The sequence below is a fragment of the Centruroides sculpturatus genome, unplaced genomic scaffold (genome assembly GCF_000671375.1).
Source record: "Centruroides sculpturatus isolate CEXI.00-Female unplaced genomic scaffold, Cexi_2.0 scaffold324, whole genome shotgun sequence".
Lineage (NCBI taxonomy): Eukaryota > Metazoa > Arthropoda > Arachnida > Scorpiones > Buthidae > Centruroides > Centruroides sculpturatus.
In genome coordinates this window covers 627,160-648,418 of record NW_019384466.1, presented here as the reverse complement: position 1 = coordinate 648,418, position 21,259 = coordinate 627,160, and the positions used below count along the sequence as shown (strand labels likewise).

The following is a 21,259-nucleotide window of genomic DNA, read 5'->3' as shown; positions in this document are numbered from 1 at the left end:
AATTTACTTAAGTATGTATTATATAAACATACAAATAATTTATTTTGGAATGTGGACAGTCGAGAGGTACCACCCAAACAGCAATTCATCTTACGATGAATAATTTTCTTCGACTAAAATCAGAGAAAAAAAAAAGAAAAAAAAAGTATTTATTGGATTTCAATAAGAATTCTTATCATCTTTTAGAAAAAAAAAATAATTAAATTATGACTTATTTAAGGTGTTAAAAATGATGTTTCTACGAAGAGCGATTCATAATAGAACTCCCACGTGATAGATTAATTAAATTATTATTGATGGATGAATCATATATACTGTTCTTTTAAGTGAAAAATCGAACTTTAATTAATTGAAAAATTAATGAGTGTAATTTGAGTTCGTTTTAATCTAAAGTTTTTCTTTTTTTTAAAAAAAATAAAAACTATAATAAGTCTTTATAAAGACTTTTAATCGAAGAAGTTGCAAGACTTTATCCAAGAAGTTTTTATAAAAAGTAAAAGAAATAACTTAAAAGATAAGAAAAAAAAATGTATTTATATGTTTATTTGTATAGAAATAACATATAAAATTATTTTTAATTGTTAGATATAAATTTTTACATAAATCTATACCATATTTAATAAGAAATTAACCTTTTAATACTAATAAATATAGTTTATATATCTTAATCGCTCTGCATTATTACATCATTCTCAATGATCGGAAGCAAATCATTTCCAGTTGTTGATTTTGTTCTAAATGATAAGCTGCTTCTTTTGAACAGTTTTTGAATATCTTCTAACTTCTTACCTTTTGTTTCTGGTAATATAAACCACGAGAACAACACACAGAGAAAGCAATTAGATGCATAAAACCAGTATAAACCATACGGATGAAAAGCTATAGCCATTTTCGCGAAAGTGAAAGTAATTATAAACACTAAAGTCCAATTGAAACCCGTTGCAACTGCACTTACCAAACTTCTGACTCTTTGAGGAACCATTTCTGCCACCATTAACCACGGTATTGGTCCCATACCGATAGAAAACGAAGCTATAAATACTACTAGACTAACCAAAGATATCCAACTGTACTGTACTTGATAACTCTTTCCATATTTTTCAGCGAAATAAAAATAAAAACCCATTGTTGTTAAACTTATGGTTGTTCCTATTCCGCATATCAAAAGAAGAAGTTTTCTACCAGCTTTATCCATTAGAATCGAAGCCATGAACGTTGCAAATACTTGAACAGCTGCCACTATAACTGGAGAATTATCAGAAATAGTTTTATTTCCAGTGGATTCAAAAATAGAAGAAGCATAAAACATTATTCCATTAACTCCAGAAAATTGTTGGAAGTACATTAACCCTATAGACAACAGAAATGGTTTCCAATTGATAGGATCTACAAAGTCTTTAATGCCAATATTACCTTGAGGTTGTCTTTTTATATCATTTTCTATGTTTTCAAATTCTTTCTGAGGATCCACTCGATCTCCTTGCAGAAATTTAATAGCAACAATGGCTTTTATTTTCTTATTCTTCATTACTAACCATCTGGGTGATTCTGGCATAGGAAGTATGCATAGTAACGAGAATATGGAGATGATGGCACAGCAAACAGATAACCATGACCATGGAAAATATAGGCCAAGAGACATGGCTGCTAGTACTCCAGTTACCACAGATAATTGGAAACAAGATCCCAGAAATCCACGAACTTTAGGAGTTGATATTTCGATAATATACATAGGAGCAGCTGAAGAAACTAATCCTGAACAGAATCCAGTAATTATTCTAAGAAAATACAGGAGTTCAGCGGAGTTACTGTAAGGAATACCATCCCATCCGAAGAAAAACAGAACACTGCACAATATTAAAGTATTCTTTCTTCCAACATAGTTTGTTAATGGACCTAAAAGAAAAAAAGTTAATAAAAATTACAATTTAATTCTATAATTTCTTAATTTATAAAATATATAAATTTATTATTACACGTTACTTTATAGAAATTATCTATATGTAAATTACACTTTCTGAAATAACTATTTTTAACTTAAATTATTAATTAATTTAACATTGTCGATCGACTAGATGCGAAAGGTCGTTAAATTATTTCTCACAATAGATCTATTTAAATTTTTTACTTACTTTAAATACATTTTTCGAAAAACATTGAGAGTTAACCAGCGATTACAATCAGAGGGGGGGTCAGTGGGACCAAATAGAGAGAGATAGATAGGGCCAAAATCTCTAAATGGATAATGATAAGGCAGATAGGGGCAGTAGATTTTCTATCTAGACGTATAAGATTTAATTTTATTCCCATACTACATGCTATTATCTATATTGTTTCTAAGAATACTCAAATTGCAAAGGTTTTTCTATTTAATTTCCTAGTCTTTTTAAATACATTAGGCCTATTTCATTAAGAACATTTCAATGAATAAGTTGATAGAATCAAATTCAAATATATAGTAGATCATTAATAATAATGCAAAATTGCAAAAGTATGATCTTTTATGTGACTTTATCCTACTAAAGCTCATAAGTTACAGATAATGCATTTAAGAAAGGCGTCGCCATTTTTAATCCTTTTTCTATTTAACGCTCGTAGTTTTTACCTTAACAAGCCAATTTTATTTCTATATTTTATTCAATTTCATATAATAATAGAAGATTTTTTATATTGTTAAATAATGTGACATACAGTAATTTATACAGAAGATAGAACGGTAACAATAGGACTAAATATGGCGGATCAACGAATGCATACTTTATACTATAACATAGTTTAGTGGCGCCATCTTCTGGATTTTATTATTCTGTAATTTTTCAATTAATTAACCAATTATGTTAATAAATGAGTGGGCGTTTGCATCGTACTCTCGCGCCATCTGTTGAACCTTTTAGTTAATAGACGATAATTTGTTTTCTTTCTCCTGTCAGATTAGCAGAAACTTATTAAAATCATAAAGCAGAAATGAATAACAGATGGCGACACAAGTCAAAAAAAATTATTTTATAAATTATTTATAAACGAATTAATATTTATATATTNGAATAATGATTAATTACTATTGTTATGATTTACGACTCGGGACCTATATTTTATTAAAACCGGTATAATAATTATTTAACGTTGATTATTGTATCAGATCCAGTTTTGTTCGCATTACTTTATAAGATAACGTTTGATGATTCATAAGTTGTTCTAACCTAATTCATCTGTAAATATTGTATTAATTCCTTATTCAAAATCTAGTTTATACAAAATTTTAAAACTAATTATAAAATTAACAATATTTATTGCTTAAAATAACGTTAAAACTGTTAATTTTGTTCGCATTATTTCAAAAGATAACACTTCTTCGATAGCATTTGCTTTCACTTAAATGTGCTTAATTAATTTATTAGATTTTAATTATATTTTAAAATAATTACATTTTAAAATGTTGTTATTCTAAAAGCACTAATAAAAAGTTCTCGTCTACTATAAATGTCATAATAAATAGCGAATGTATCAGTCAAGTGGTCGATGTGTGGATCCCCTACTGTTTTCATCGTGATATCCCACGTTTGACTCCAGGTGAAGAAGATACCTGCAGGTGACGGACAGTAGGCGGAAGACCCCTTCTGGACACTTATCTGTCTCCAAACTCACTTCCCAGAACCGGCAAAAATTCTTTGTTCTCACTGTCATTTCTTGTTTTTTTTTTTCCAAAACAAAACATCTGTTCCTTTAAAGTTTAAAATTATTAACGAGAAAACAAGAGTTCGAGAAGATAAAATTAAATTGTTTGATTATTTATAAAACTAGAAGCTATCTGAATATAATACATAGAAAATAAGAGAAAGAAGAAAGAAACTTAATGATGCTTCTTTGGTATAAAGCATGAAAGGTATAGTTTATGAATGAGAAGATAAAGAGAGAGTTAATGACGGGTGACTTGACTTTTGTATATTCTGAGTTGGTCTTTATGAGAATTTATTCTGTTAAGAATCAAAAGATGTTAATCGTTTCCCTTAAGATAAAGTTCTCTTTAATTAAACGTAATTATCTTTACAATTACAAGTGATACGGTAAAGCTGTAAGAAGAAGAAAAAGGAGATACCTGCAGCGCTGTTTAAACAGTTCAATGGTGTTTTATAATGGTACAATTTCTTAAACGTTAATGAACGTTAAAACGGAACTAATTTGTAAAGATGTTAAGTCTTTTAAAGGTTTAAAAATCTGTTTGGGGATTGAGAGTTGATAGAAAATCTATCGATCACTTTAAAACCGAATGTTATCTAAGAGTTAAGATTAAAGAGGTCTATTTCTACACAGCAAATCAATATAAGGTCTCGAATGATCGGAACATCGTTATTATTTATTTTATTTTGTTTTGTTTTTATATGTTTTGTGGATATAGGCAACCTAATATCTCCCTCCGATAACGTATCGAGGAGACTCACGCGAGTCGATGTATAACACGCACCCTAGAAAAGTACGCCATACACCGTAATAAGAAGGGCTGATTGATGGAACTACAAAGATTGTTCGCCTACCAATTCTGCAATACGTCTTCATGAAAGGGCCAATACCGAGGTTTTGGATTTTTTTTTTATATCATAGAAGACTTTTTTGAATTTCCAATTAACTTTTTTTTTCAAAAATAAATTATAAGAATAATAGGATCATCAAACAGAATACTTTTTTAATTTAGGAGTTTTTGACATTCTTATAATTAAAAATTTACTTTAGGACTTCAAAAAACCAATGTTGAATTTTAATTAAAGATTAATTAACCTTCACTTCTTTTATTTATTCAATAGATCTAATTGGAATAAAATAACAGACTTACGAAACTACCTGTTACCTTTTCGAATTATTCTTTTACGTTGTTTTCTTTAATAAATAAATTATTTTTAATCGTAACTTTTGATCTTTGTTCGAAACGGAGTTAAATTCTCAAGTGGATCTAGTTTAGAGCGTTACATGCTACTCATCTCGAGAGAAAACTCGATTAAATAGGCTTTATCGTCGAATAAGTTTAGAAACAAAGCGATGAGGAGATAGGAGAGAAGAGCCACGCGAGGTGAGATAAACCAGTAATTATCTAATAACATTCTCCTTAGGACAGAAATCCTACGACACTTGTAACAATTTTGCTTGATTGAGATAACTGTTTGGCCTATCTAACACGTGAATCGGACCATCCATCATCGCTTCATTCCCGGTATTCCCCGCCCGCATATCCGATATTGGACGTGTCAGCACCTCTTTATTGGTCGACTGCTCCGTTACTTTTCATCTCATCAAAGAACATTTTATCGAAACCTTCTTTATTTCCTTCTTAACTAACAATAACTGATAAAAGTTATATCGAGTTTCCTTTAAAATATATCCAAAATATTCCCTAATTCTTTTTACATTATCCACATTATTACTTTGTGTGATAATCTTCATTCATCCCGTGTAAAATATAAATACAATGCTTGAAATATTAGAAAATTTATTATATCCAAGTAGATTTTTTTTGCAGTCATGACGGAGAAATGAGCAAAGAATTTTCGTATTTCAGAAGCTATCTTGTTTTCCCATGTAAGCGCCGCAGGGTCGCATTTGACGCCATTCAAGCTAGCAATTAAGGGCTTGTTAACACGTCTGCAGCGCTAAGACTACCGGTTGTTGGGGCAGATGTTAAGGTAGAGGTTTCCGTTTTACGTCTGCTTAATGACGCAGTCGCTCGCGTCCTCCTCCTCCGAATCTGACAGGTTTCTATTATTGCATCTTTAGCGGAAGCGATTTAATGCCCGTGAAGACTTTCCTGGACACCCTCTGGGATAATTCCAAAGGATCAGTGCACGATAATTTTGCTAGTACCAAATTATACGATTCTCGTTTGTCCCATATTCTAACAGAAGAAAACTTCACAATCGCCATTCTGTAGTGAAAACGATAGTTCTTTCGTGCCCAATCTCAGCTCTATCTTAGTTCTATGGCTCCATCGTGTCGGTGCAGGCAGAAACGTTTCGTAGTTTTCATCAAAAGCCCGACCTATTTAAGTCAGTTTAAAAGTAAAAGAAAACAGAAATGTAGGTTTCGTGCGATATTTTAGATAAGAAGAAGGTTAAAACGGAGACAAGATCTACCTTCCAAACGTGGGTGTAAATAAATAAATTTGTTTCTTATCTGGAACCGAGTTAATTTCCGCCCCGAATATCCTCTGACCTCGTGTCTACAACATTAGTTATGCTTCTCTATCCCGTGTGGATCCTATCATCGAATTGCCTTCCTCCCGCCTCTGGTCACTCGCTCTGAGTCCAATTATCGGATAATAAATTAATAATAGACGAGTGTATACGTTGGTAAGGTTCTAGAATCTAATATCAATCTGTGATAGATAATTCGAATACACTACAGAGTAGATTAGGATAATCTGCAAGGTATTAAATACTGACATTACAGTACGTTGAACGGATATTACTTCAGAAAATCAGAAGAATAATATTTACTATGATTTATTATATATATATATATATATATTTTAAATACAATAATTGATCCAGTAATTTGGCCATTTGAAACCGACACAGTAATGCCATTAATGAAATTCTCTAGGTAATTTCTGGAATTAGAATTTATTAGAAATGTTGTAGATTAGCAGTAATCCCACTCATCACCATCTAATTATCTAAAGTCTAGCTGGAGACAATTAATTGTTTGTTAATTAGACCCTGGAGCTACGACTCAATCGTGCTAAGGTTGCTTTTAAAATGAGATTTTGGGCGAAAATATTCTCCTGAATTGTTTTCAAAGTTGATTTATCGCGAAAAATTTCCACCCGATCGTATATTAATCATCGAGAACCCGCCCTCCTCCTCAGAGATGATGTATGATGTCTTACCGCCTTGTTTACACAGGGAAGGTACCTAAGCCACGCGCTGTGGCACCGTGGGAGTCCTGTATGGTTTCCTTAGCCCAGGGAGTTTGTTTGACTTAGTAAAAATCTGATGAAGACCCTTGACCCTTTTGGGTGTCTAGTTAATACATTTGAGGCGATTCGTTGGCAAACACTATTAGAGATGGAGAGGGGAGATGGCGAACACCTTCATTCATCACGGGACCCGTAACAGGACCACGCCTTCTGCGCAGTCTCCAGACCAACGTGAAAAAAGAAACAGAGCAATTAAATTTATCGGGATGACTCTCGACAGATGGAGAATGGAAACGTTTTATGAGATTTTAAGTAGTTATTTTGTAATAATTGCTTTTTCAAGAAATGACTCGGCGTTAAGTCACGTGCACTTCTGCCTTCAATATAGGCCTTTACAGAACGAAATCTGCACCTTCGATTTAGCTTAAAATCATAAAATACTTGGCTCTTAACACATAGAATTCATACCCAACTCTTTATTATTCTGATATATGTTATATATAATTACAAATTACATCTCGTTAAAATTAATAATCATGTTCTTTAAGAGTATTTTATTAATACTAAAATTATTATTATAAAGAATAGATGTAAATCTTAGACATTATTAGATTGAAAAACAACGTCGGAGGTGACGGTTTTGAGGACAGGACACCTTCCAAGCGGAATAAAGTGTTGCAGTTAAAAACAACAATTCTGAAATTAATTATAAAGGAGAAGAAGTGTCAGTCAGAAAAGTAGCAATTATGAATTCATCTATTTTTCACTTTGTAAATAAATAGCGCACTTTGTCACTCAGAGCCAGTTGGGAAGACGTTAATGGCGGCCTTCCCATCATTCATCCGATTTCCTGGACTCAAATCACAATACTCAGGATGTAATTACATCAGAAAAGCGGCGACTTGAAAGTCATTCGGATAATTTCGAAAACATGGCTTCTATACTGTAATTAGTTCGGATCTTTATACTTTCGGCTCTAGCAACAATCATTTACCAAATGCTCCCTTTTTGTTGTTAATTAACGCCCAAAACAGACCAGACCTCTGTCGATCAAGGTATCAATTTTTTCGTTTATATAGTTTAATATTTTTTTTTTCCTTCTTAAATAATTGCTTATTTTCTACAGAATTGTAGATCTAACCCCCTACATTATATTGCTTTGAATACAGACAAGAAGGTATTACAGTTCCTTCTTTATACTAGAATTCAATTTTTGTTTCATTGTTTTTACAATAATGAATAAATCTTAAGTGAATTTAGAATATTAATTGCTTACCTTCTCCAAGTATATAGCTCTAATATCTCTATATTGTATTTAATATAGACTCTCAGAAGGCATAAGAGCTCCTTGAATCTCGAGACAAATAATGAAAATATTAATGTTATGGAAATATAAATCTATTTTATTTATTTATTTTTGATTAAATTAATGTGATAATGATACTAATATAGTGAAAATAACAGTAAACAACTATAGCGTGTTTCCTCCAATTATTGACAGGGAGTCAGGAATATTCTTATTTATTTATTATTATTATTATTATTATTATTTTTTTGCTCAGAAACTTTATTACCGATCGAAATAGTCGATAAGAAACATGTTATCTTTATAATTTATATAGAAACAACATAATGAACGTAGAGAATCGTGAGGATCTTTTTCATCCAACCATCTTTAAAGATTAGGGATTCGAACTTTTTTCTTGGGTATTGACGTCAAAGAAGAACAGTTTCTGAATGACGTCACGGGATGAGGGATGATGTAAATTTGCATGTAAAGCAATGGCCGACGCCATTAGTCGTGTTGGTAATTACAAACGTCAGGAGGAGAGAGATGCAGTGAGAAAAACATCGCCCCAACAGCTGCCTCTCTTCTCCACTTCATTAATCAAATAGATTGGGTTGTGCTCTTTTTTTTTCTGTTTCCTGCACTTCTTGTGATATATCTTCTACCTGTTCGTGCATTAGAAGTTCGCTTCAATTTATACTTACTGCACTGTTAAAGGTTCATTTAAAATTGAGAATTCTTCCATTCTCTTTTCTACTTTTTTCTTAAGAGCATTCAGAGTTTTTCTTTGAACGAAAGGTTTTCTTCCCTTATTTTTATTCTTTTTTTTAAAAATATTTTTATTGAAGATAATAGAGAAGTGAAATTTTTTTTTTTTATTACATTTGTGAGGTTATTGTAATTGTTATTAATATTTTATTATCGTTTAATTGAATGGATATTAACGTGGTAAATAATCAAGGAACAAATGATTGATCGAAAAGATGTCTTGAGCTGAAGTAGATTGTTCTTTACATAATAAAACTCTACAAAAAGAATTTAAATAGTTTATTCCAATATTTTAATTTAAATAATATTAAAAGTTCTCATACATTTACAATTAATTTAAAAAATTATTTAATTAAATCCTTCGTCTCTTTCTTTAAAGTAACACGATTAAAATACATTCATATCCTTTGGAAAAAATAAAATCTAGGCCAAACTTTTATACAGAATCCTCTCCGCACCACGCACGACATTTTAATTAATTTACTTAAGTATGTATTATATAAACATACAAATAATTTATTTTGGAATGTGGACAGTCGAGAGGTACCACCCAAACAGCAATTCATCTTACGATGAATAATTTTCTTCGACTAAAATCAGAGAAAAAAAAAGAAAAAAAAAAAAAGTATTTATTGGATTTCAATAAGAATTCTTATCATCTTTTAGAAAAAAAAAATAATTAAATTATGACTTATTTAAGGTGTTAAAAATGATGTTTCTACGAAGAGCGATTCATAATAGAACTCCCACGTGATAGATTAATTAAATTATTATTGATGGATGAATCATATATACTGTTCTTTTAAGTGAAAAATCGAACTTTAATTAATTGAAAAATTAATGAGTGTAATTTGAGTTCGTTTTAATCTAAAGTTTTTCTTTTTTTTAAAAAAAATAAAAACTATAATAAGTCTTTATAAAGACTTTTAATCGAAGAAGTTGCAAGACTTTATCCAAGAAGTTTTTATAAAAAGTAAAAGAAATAACTTAAAAGATAAGAAAAAAAAATGTATTTATATGTTTATTTGTATAGAAATAACATATAAAATTATTTTTAATTGTTAGATATAAATTTTTACATAAATCTATACCATATTTAATAAGAAATTAACCTTTTAATACTAATAAATATAGTTTATATATCTTAATCGCTCTGCATTATTACATCATTCTCAATGATCGGAAGCAAATCATTTCCAGTTGTTGATTTTGTTCTAAATGATAAGCTGCTTCTTTTGAACAGTTTTTGAATATCTTCTAACTTCTTACCTTTTGTTTCTGGTAATATAAACCACGAGAACAACACACAGAGAAAGCAATTAGATGCATAAAACCAGTATAAACCATACGGATGAAAAGCTATAGCCATTTTCGCGAAAGTGAAAGTAATTATAAACACTAAAGTCCAATTGAAACCCGTTGCAACTGCACTTACCAAACTTCTGACTCTTTGAGGAACCATTTCTGCCACCATTAACCACGGTATTGGTCCCATACCGATAGAAAACGAAGCTATAAATACTACTAGACTAACCAAAGATATCCAACTGTACTGTACTTGATAACTCTTTCCATATTTTTCAGCGAAATAAAAATAAAAACCCATTGTTGTTAAACTTATGGTTGTTCCTATTCCGCATATCAAAAGAAGAAGTTTTCTACCAGCTTTATCCATTAGAATCGAAGCCATGAACGTTGCAAATACTTGAACAGCTGCCACTATAACTGGAGAATTATCAGAAATAGTTTTATTTCCAGTGGATTCAAAAATAGAAGAAGCATAAAACATTATTCCATTAACTCCAGAAAATTGTTGGAAGTACATTAACCCTATAGACAACAGAAATGGTTTCCAATTGATAGGATCTACAAAGTCTTTAATGCCAATATTACCTTGAGGTTGTCTTTTTATATCATTTTCTATGTTTTCAAATTCTTTCTGAGGATCCACTCGATCTCCTTGCAGAAATTTAATAGCAACAATGGCTTTTATTTTCTTATTCTTCATTACTAACCATCTGGGTGATTCTGGCATAGGAAGTATGCATAGTAACGAGAATATGGAGATGATGGCACAGCAAACAGATAACCATGACCATGGAAAATATAGGCCAAGAGACATGGCTGCTAGTACTCCAGTTACCACAGATAATTGGAAACAAGATCCCAGAAATCCACGAACTTTAGGAGTTGATATTTCGATAATATACATAGGAGCAGCTGAAGAAACTAATCCTGAACAGAATCCAGTAATTATTCTAAGAAAATACAGGAGTTCAGCGGAGTTACTGTAAGGAATACCATCCCATCCGAAGAAAAACAGAACACTGCACAATATTAAAGTATTCTTTCTTCCAACATAGTTTGTTAATGGACCTAAAAGAAAAAAAGTTAATAAAAATTACAATTTAATTCTATAATTTCTTAATTTATAAAATATATAAATTTATTATTACACGTTACTTTATAGAAATTATCTATATGTAAATTACACTTTCTGAAATAACTATTTTTAACTTAAATTATTAATTAATTTAACATTGTCGATCGACTAGATGCGAAAGGTCGTTAAATTATTTCTCACAATAGATCTATTTAAATTTTTTACTTACTTTAAATACATTTTTCGAAAAACATTGAGAGTTAACCAGCGATTACAATCAGAGGGGGGGTCAGTGGGACCAAATAGAGAGAGATAGATAGGGCCAAAATCTCTAAATGGATAATGATAAGGCAGATAGGGGCAGTAGATTTTCTATCTAGACGTATAAGATTTAATTTTATTCCCATACTACATGCTATTATCTATATTGTTTCTAAGAATACTCAAATTGCAAAGGTTTTTCTATTTAATTTCCTAGTCTTTTTAAATACATTAGGCCTATTTCATTAAGAACATTTCAATGAATAAGTTGATAGAATCAAATTCAAATATATAGTAGATCATTAATAATAATGCAAAATTGCAAAAGTATGATCTTTTATGTGACTTTATCCTACTAAAGCTCATAAGTTACAGATAATGCATTTAAGAAAGGCGTCGCCATTTTTAATCCTTTTTCTATTTAACGCTCGTAGTTTTTACCTTAACAAGCCAATTTTATTTCTATATTTTATTCAATTTCATATAATAATAGAAGATTTTTTATATTGTTAAATAATGTGACATACAGTAATTTATACAGAAGATAGAACGGTAACAATAGGACTAAATATGGCGGATCAACGAATGCATACTTTATACTATAACATAGTTTAGTGGCGCCATCTTCTGGATTTTATTATTCTGTAATTTTTCAATTAATTAACCAATTATGTTAATAAATGAGTGGGCGTTTGCATCGTACTCTCGCGCCATCTGTTGAACCTTTTAGTTAATAGACGATAATTTGTTTTCTTTCTCCTGTCAGATTAGCAGAAACTTATTAAAATCATAAAGCAGAAATGAATAACAGATGGCGACACAAGTCAAAAAAAATTATTTTATAAATTATTTATAAACGAATTAATNATTGTTAAAGGAAAAGTATGATGTACAGGGGCAAGCCACTCCTAATTTGAGGTGGAGAGCATATATTTTAAATGAAATAAATTAAAAATATAATCAAAAACTTCAGCCTGTCATTGTGACAATGTCACAATAAGTAATCTCTCGTTTGATTATTGCAACGCGACACCCGGACGATCTGCAGAGGGATTGCCTTCCGGGAGGACTTTCTATGGGATACTGGCCCCAATTTAGCTGTAAAACCCCGGAAAACTCCACATTGGTGAACCCTCGACTAACCGATATTGAGTGGTTTGATCTGCTCTGCCACTATTGGCTCTTTTAACACTCGAAACGTTTTTATTTGTATGAGAACATAATTCAAATGTTTAACAAGTGTGCTCGTACGCGTCGTGCAGTATCCCCGTATTTCTTACACTTCTGTGTAGGCTGCTGGCAGCCAATTGACGCAAATTCGAAGAAAAATCTACGCCATCTCAACTGCCTTAAAAACCATATCGCTGAAGGAACAGACATTGTGTATAGTGGAAAAAGAAGCCCTTTACTGAAATACTTCGACAAAGACACTTCTAGCAGCATGTTCGCAAAGTATGCTTTTCGGTTGGTTTATATTAATTTGTGTGTTCACTTCGGAAAACAATCTTCTATAAAAAGCTGTGTAGAGTACAGCTGCTGAAATAAGAATGAAGCAACAGAAAATATATCCCATCTGCAAACCAATGCCGTGAACATTGCAGAATCTGAACTCCAGGAGACGAAAATATCATTATTCTCCAGTGATCTTCATGACAACTATCACGTAAAAGAAATCGTTGGCCATCAAATGTCACTGTATACTCCAGAGGAAACTGAAGATTTGTCATAGTGCGAGGAAGTGCTCTACTGCAAACTCGTCTAATATTCCGAGATTTGTGTTAGACTTATACAATTTCTTTTACGTGAAACTGCACCATCAGGATGTGTACAAATTGTGCACCATATGCACCATTCTGGATAACAAAAGTATATTAACATGAACTAACCTTTTGTTCGTTATGTTGTAGACAACAACCTTTTTTTTTAGACAATGAAGCCGTGAAAATGAAGAGGAATTGGAAAATTACCAATCCTAAATGCATTGTTAAATAGACGAAATAAAGTAAACTGTTTTAATCTTAGTCTCTGTTAATTGCGGATAATTAAGACGTGATGAATATCATTAGTCTCACTATTGAAAGAAAAACGTCTTTACTTATAACTTTTTATATTATTAATTATTATCGAATGGCAAAAAGCTTGATTTTGAGGGTAGTGATGAGTTTTATATTAAGAAAAAGTTGTAAATGTTAACTATCTAGAGATATAACACACGACGCCCCTCTATTTTCCCACCATTTTAACCTTTAACCTCCAAAATTTAATATCATCAATACTTCTTACACACAAGCTATCATGCCAAATTTCGTTTTTTATACACGCCATAATAATAAGTAGGGTCATTTTGACTCTCACCATCTCAATCACGGGTTAAAATTCTTTCTTTTCTTTGCACACTTGCACACGAATTAGAATATTCTAGCTCGTTGCCTTTACGCAACACAAATAGCATGCTTCTTGACTAAAAGGAAAATGGCGGACCTGTATTCAATTTTCTTTAAACATGCCGTCGTTACAGCCACTTTATGTAATATATTGTAGCTCGTTTCAAACGTATTTTATTACTTTTTAACGAAGGACATATTGCAATCAATTCCTTGTAAAATTTAGACAATAATAACAATGACCTTATTATTATTATCATTACTTTTTAATTTTTTTTTTCACAATTAAATCTGTTTTATAAGATAAAGACTTGCGTAAATGTTTAGATAGGAATTAGTGTAATCTATTAACGCTGATAACTAATTTATTGATTACAATAATAATATCATAAATATATATTATTTCATTCCTTCCTGCATGAAATAAGACGGCGTTTTTGTATGTTTATCATGGGTTTAGCTAAGCCAACAATAGACGATCGAGTGTCTTATCTTAAGACCAAAAATGTAAAAATCTCGGAGGGTCATTTTTTGACCGATCGCCATACTTTCTCTCTCTGTTATAGGCCTATATAACAGCCGGAAAAGTAAAAAAAAAATTACAAATAAAAATTCCCTTCATAATCATAAGAATACAATTAACGTTAGGGAAGTGATTTTTTTTTCTTTCAAATGTTCTTTCATAAACACAAGTCAGTCTTCTATTTTTTAAGTATTAGCCTATATAAAAAAGAATTAATTCGTTTAATTAGATTGATAACGAGTAATTAGTCTATGCAATCAGTGGCGAATTCAGAAGTACCCAAAGGGGGAGGGTTAACTCAAAAATTAAAAAGACTGAATAATTATGTAGGGTTCCGGAAATGTCCCGGAACCATAATAAAATCTAGAAACCATTAAATTCGTTAATATTATTGTAAAATATAATTTTATTTCCATTGAAGGAAAAATTAGTAATAATGATGGAAAAAAGAATTTTATCAGAAATAAGACAAAGGAAATATAGACATTGTATGTCCTAAAATCAAGTATCCTCGGCTGGAATCGAATTAAATATCAATTTTGACTAATCGCAGATCTCATTACACTTAGTGACGAGTGACGACCACTTAGAAAGTGAGAATGAAAAAAAAAAAAGGTGACCATTCGGAATGGTTGATCAGAAACCAAAGATGATAAAAAGAGGAGAGCTTCTCTTTCAAAGTTCTAACAGTACCAGATGTTACTTGGTTGCCTCTTCAACTTTACCCTCCACTTACTAGGTGAACTGACATCAACTTCTCTATGGACTTTTAATCTCATCGTCCCTGGACAGTCAACACAGAAGAATCCTTCTCTCAGAACTCAGAACACAGAAGAATCCTTCTCTCAGAACTCTCTCTTACAACAGGAGGAACAGAAGATTTACAATCTTGCACTACACCCAAAACATTAAGCATTATTTTGTGTATAAATAAATCGGGATAATTTTCTTTGTAACTGTGGAGTCTGACTTGGTGTCTACGAATATCTGTACCTTTCTTCCATTCTAACTTTGAGCACAATTATAAATACCTTTTATTGACATGTACACTACAGTACAGTACAGGACGATTGTCATTTGTATTGCGGATTGTCTGATAAACCATATTTTTCATCATAAATGTTATTAAAAACAACGTTTTAAAGTTCAAACAAATAAATTTTACTTTTTTATCAATGGGAGAGCTTTAGTCCCTGTAGACACTCTGGATCCACGCCTGCATGCAATTTCCTATATTACGGGTGAGTTTAACGCGTAATGGAGGCGTCATTCTCTGAGAAATATATGAATTAATATATATAGCCGTATTAACTATGATAAATACTTGTATTTTAAAAGATTAGTAAAAAAAAAAAATAATATGTTGTCATGGAAGTTGAAATAAAATCATAGAATTTGTAAGTCGTTATCGATCTTATACGTTGAATTAGAATAAAAGCGATGATTGCGATAAGAATATCACTTAAGTAAAAAGAAAAAAAGGACTATAATTTCTAAATGGCATTAATGCATTAATAAAATGAAGATGTTAATGTACAGTCGACCCCCCTATAACACTGTTGATTATTCCGTTTTATATGAATTCCACGTTGTACGAGTCACTTAGATTTTACAAATACGTGTGCTAGGCTGTGAACGGCTCACGTATTTGTAAAATCTAAGTGACTCGTACAACATGGAATTCATATAAAACGGAATAATCAACAGTGTTATAGGGAGATCGACTGTAAATCAGTGTTTTCAATTGATGCTCCCGTAAACACTAAGCTTCATGAAGACACGATCGGTGTTCCTGAATAAAAAGTTATTCTAAAATTTTAATTGCTTTCTTAATATATAACTTATGCTTTCGATTAAAATAGACATAGCTATCTACCTATCTTCATATACACAAAACTATTGTACTTGACATATGTATAGTACAGTACAGTACCTTTACTACCCGAGATACCTAGCTTTATCGGGAAAACCCTCTAGAATGGGCCTTGTGCATCCTCTAAATCAGTCCGTAAACCAAACTAAACCAAGCTAGATAATTAATTTTAAAAATAGGCCAAAAATATAACAGTAGAATGAAATTTGGAAATGGATAAAAAATCAGATTATTTGCAATATCATCCCTTATCATCTTTTATAATTAGTTGATAAACACCTACTCAAATTTGACGCATGCTTACAGCGCGTGTTCATCCCTTTACGTGTTATCTATTTGTGCCTCTATCTTGTATCGGTTCACCATTAAATAAGACGGAACACTAAGATTACGATCATTTACATGCAAACGCAATGAAATCTTATTTATCTGAATAAAATTTAAAAAAATAATACTATTTTTATGTTACTTACACTCAATTATACGCCTGTAAGATACATTGAAAGTAGTAGGTTACTCACCTCCAGAAAAACCTCCAATCAAGGCACCTATTCCCATTAGACTGCCGAACCAATCTTCTTCATCCAATTTTAAATGAAGATGACTAGTAGATTTCCTAAAACTAGAAAGAGCCGGTGAGCTATATCCTAATACTAAACCCATACAGACTCCATTAAGTAATGCCGCAGCAGCCACTAAATACATTTTTGGTCGTTTTCTTTTAATAGACGTTTCTAAACGTGATTTATCAGAATTGAAAATCACAGATACACTATTCTGTGATTCTAATAATTCGCTACTATTAATTGAACTCATAATAAAACCGTAAAATATTATTATAACAGTTACTAATTCTCTTCAAATGAAGGTATTCGATACTAACTTATCATATCAATACTTCGCTTATTGTCTGATAGCGTAAGTCACGTTCTACGATAGTTATTATTATGATTGTCAACGTAACGCCCGTTTGTTATTAATAATTACGTAATCGACAAAAGTATCGCCATCTACTACTAATTTCTCACCCCATTCTTTATTAATGTATATTGAAATGAATGAGTATTACCGTGTTTCAGTAAATAATAAGGAGTTTTTGTTTATAATGATTTGAAATTAAATTTAATATGATAGAATAATGAATAAAAGAATTTTTCAGTTAAATATATCCAATAAAAAACATTTGGGAGTGTGAGAAAATGGAATGCAGATTTGAAGTTAGAATTATGAAGATTATGATAACTACAACTAGGATTATAGTGTAAGGTATAGGAAAAAACAATAGGGTGTAGGCTAATATTACTGTATATCCTGTGTTTTTTTTTTCTAAAAATATTGCAAACCCTCTGTAGTTTCGCAGCAACATGAAAATTTTCCAAATGTAAGAAGATGTTAACCTTGACCTTGACAAATCATGTAGTACATACCAGTACATACGCCCATAGTTTGGTAGAACACTGTGGCTGTGCCACCTATAGTACGATTTTCCAACTACTTCTTTCTATATCCCCTGAAGTGGGACGTTTTTATAAACGTGAAGTATAGTAAAATAAAGCTATCAATGTTAGTTTTTATCTTTTTACACTCTTTGAACGTTATCATAAATCTTCTTAAAATGAATCTTTTCCATTATCCTTGCTCTAGGAAGAGACGAGAAAATTTACGTATTGCCTCTCAACTACTGTTCATTTTACAGGTGTTCCTGTTTTGAATGATAATTTTTTTATTGTAAACATCTCACCATATACTTGTGAAATGCTAGAAAGATCTCTTTTGCTCCTGAAATGTTAATTATTAAAGTTAACACCCTGTAAACTCACGATAATTTGGAAATTACTAAGACAATTAAGACAATAACAGAAGTCAGCTTGTTAGTGGATGTGTCCACCGGGGCCATCATCAATACAGTAAGTGATTACAATAAACGGTTTATACTGTATGTGCCAAGCGGTTTCGATCCCCGAACACTGGGAGTTCGGTCGTGGTTTCGCTCCTCGCCCGGACGGTATGACCACGGGTTTTCTCCACGTCTGTAACGCCTAAATAGTGGCCAGTTACCCTTAAAAAAGTACCTCTCGGAAGGCATCTTTCCTAGACAGATCGCCCAAGTGTTGCGTTGCCATAACTTAATTATTTACTTATTTTTTGAATCATATCTTTATAAAATCTGTACAAAAAAGGAAAAAAAATCAATTGCAATCGTACTTCAGAACAATTTAAACTTTTGATGGAACACACGCTGCTATCTGCTGAATGACCTATTATATACGAATCAATGACCGTTTTAAGTATAAAAACGATATACATTTCACGTAGTTAATACTTAAATAAGAACAATATTGATATTTCCATATTGCTTCTTGTTGGCATCATCACTTGATATTCATCATCGGCTGTGTAATTTATCCTTAACCATCTTTTCACTGTAGAATTCCTGCTGAATAGGCTGATTAGATTATTATTGTGTTTGATATATTAGAAACAATTAAGAGACTTTTCATCTTAGAACCTATGTTTATCTTTGAAAAACCCCTTTCCACAGCTTATTTAAAGACAATCCATCCATCTTGGTTCCAAAACTCTTTCAATCTTTATAATATCAATTCCAAATTGTTTAAATATTTTAGAAAGTTTAATTTGATTATTATTGGATTAATGAAAATATATATATATACATGTATATATATCTTATCAATAAATATTTAAAAAATTATGATGACAATTAAAATTTATAAAAAAATATGATAACAGATGACGCTACACGTAAGGCAAACTATAGCTATTGTTTTACTCGTATTATCCATATAAAATCTTGTAACTCAATTTTTCACAACCAAATTAAATGCTAAAACGAGAATTCAGTGTTATAAAACTAAAAGAATTTTTAAAAAGTTGCTTTTTATTTACATAAATGCTCGTGGGAAGCTCATAAAAATTAATTAAAAGTGTAAGTAAGAAGTTCTAACCTGTTACTATCAATATATCTGTAAGGCCTCGTCTTCCTGTCTATACGTCTTTACCTTTCTATACGTATTTCTTTGTTACTTTCTGTTTTTTAGGTCTACATGTGCGTGTTCTGTAAGTTTGGCTTGCTTGAATCCTAAGTACAGTAGACTCCCCTATAAAACGGGTTGATATGATGCGGATTCGTATATAACGGCGAAAAAATTGCGATCGTATTCGTATAAACACGCTAAAAGAGACTCGTATAATACGGTAAAATGTCATCGCCGACTCGTGTCGCGACAGGATTGGTCGAATCTAGACCAATAGCGGATAATGCGCAAACCGTTGAGTTTAAACGAGCAGCGGACCTACTAAAAACCATTTATTATTTAACGACCATAAAAATTATATTTATATTAATGATGTCTCCAAAGTTCAGCGAATTTTTCGCAGAAAAATAATTTATCAGGAAACACGCGCCCGCCGTTCGATGTGCCGCTCCGCGACGAAAACAAGCTTAAGCAATGGCGTCGTCGAACGGTGTACACTCGGTAAGTAATCCTACAACTTTTTGTTTATAGCATAGTTTATATGGATTATTCCCAAAAAAATTATACGTGTTTTGGAAATGTTGAGTCGAATTAGTCTAGAATCGATTAATTTTATGGAAGAAAACCTTACAAACAGCCGTAGTCCGTAAACTGCACACGTGCCGGGCTGTGATTGGCTCATGTATTTAAGGACTCGTACAACATAAAATTCATAAAAAACGGAACGTATCTACCGTGTTATAGGGGGGTCTACTGTATTTAATAAATTTTCTACGCTTCTATAAGTAGGGAAACTTATACTGCCGTTGACTTTGCTTTGTGATTCCAAGTAACTACTGAGATGACTAGAGAGAGAGCAAATAGTTTATTATGACAATAGTGGAAACTTCTGCTGAAAACTGGCGACAAGCTTCAGCATCTAGTTGTTCGAGGAGATAACTACACTTCACTACATTTATACCGCGTGTATAAGTAGACGTTTTAATATTAATATTAATATAGTTTCGAACATTTTTATATCTCACAATAATTAGAATGGCCGGAAGAGGGGTTATTTACGCTTTGTATGGCTGTTTTAATTTATATCATCATTCCTCATTTAAAATATTGTTATCATTCAACTTATGTGTTTATATTGATTTTCAGATGCACTCAGTGGTTAACTGATTACTCCTGGAAATCGGCTTCTTACAGAAACACGGCTTCCATATTGTCAAATATCACGGCAGGCCATTGAAGACATGTAAAGCCAATGATTGTATATGATTCAATGATAAAATAAGAATGAAATGGGCAAGATAGTATACGTGGAAAAGTAGCGTAGCAAATAACATGACACATAATTATATTAAAACGAATTTTCGGATAACCGAGAAATAAGTTGAAAAGCGTAAAATTTAAATCTTTGATAACAGAGGATGGTAGTTTTGACTTGATAAATTGTATAATAGCCACTGATAATATTTGTTTACAAGATATTTTATTGTTTTTGAAGTGTTACATCATTATTTAAATGATTTAAACGCATTAATTATACAGTAAACATTCAATTATACGCGCAGGAGATAGTGAAACTCACTAACGAAGATAAAAAAATTATTTTAAACATAAAAAAAAACAGTTTATTCTTTTATTTTAATTTAGTTTCATACTTATTAACATAAAAAACAAACTTAAAAACAACACAGCAAGTTTCGTATCAATTTACTTATCGTTATTCGAGTGACATGTACTTGATATGTCCTATCGTATGACGTCTTACTTGTTAGATCATCTTGTTGCTATCCAAACATCGTACTAACAAAAATATTTTTAATTAATTCTTATTAGGGTATCGAAAATCTTAATGTTAGAATCATATCAACCTTACGTAATTAAC

General features: G+C 31.4%; 2 protein-coding genes across 2 annotated transcripts; both read right to left on the bottom strand.

The window, feature by feature from the left end:
* Positions 1-637: 637 nt before the first annotated feature.
* On the bottom strand, positions 638-1,903 carry LOC111621060 (facilitated trehalose transporter Tret1-like; the record flags this gene model as incomplete). The annotated part of the gene is made up of 1 exon (XM_023363113.1): positions 638-1,903. A coding segment is annotated over one exon (1,239 nt), but the record flags the coding sequence as incomplete, so codon positions are not given.
* An 8,174-nt stretch (positions 1,904-10,077) lies between these two features.
* Positions 10,078-17,274, bottom strand: LOC111621050 (solute carrier family 2, facilitated glucose transporter member 8-like). The gene is made up of 2 exons (XM_023363105.1): positions 16,906-17,274; positions 10,078-11,336 (listed from the first exon to the last, which is right to left on the bottom strand). Exons 1-2 carry the CDS (start codon positions 17,198-17,200, stop codon positions 10,105-10,107), a joined length of 1,527 nt encoding a protein of 508 aa, XP_023218873.1. The 5' UTR covers positions 17,201-17,274; the 3' UTR covers positions 10,078-10,104.
* Between the last annotated feature and the right edge of the window lie 3,985 nt (positions 17,275-21,259).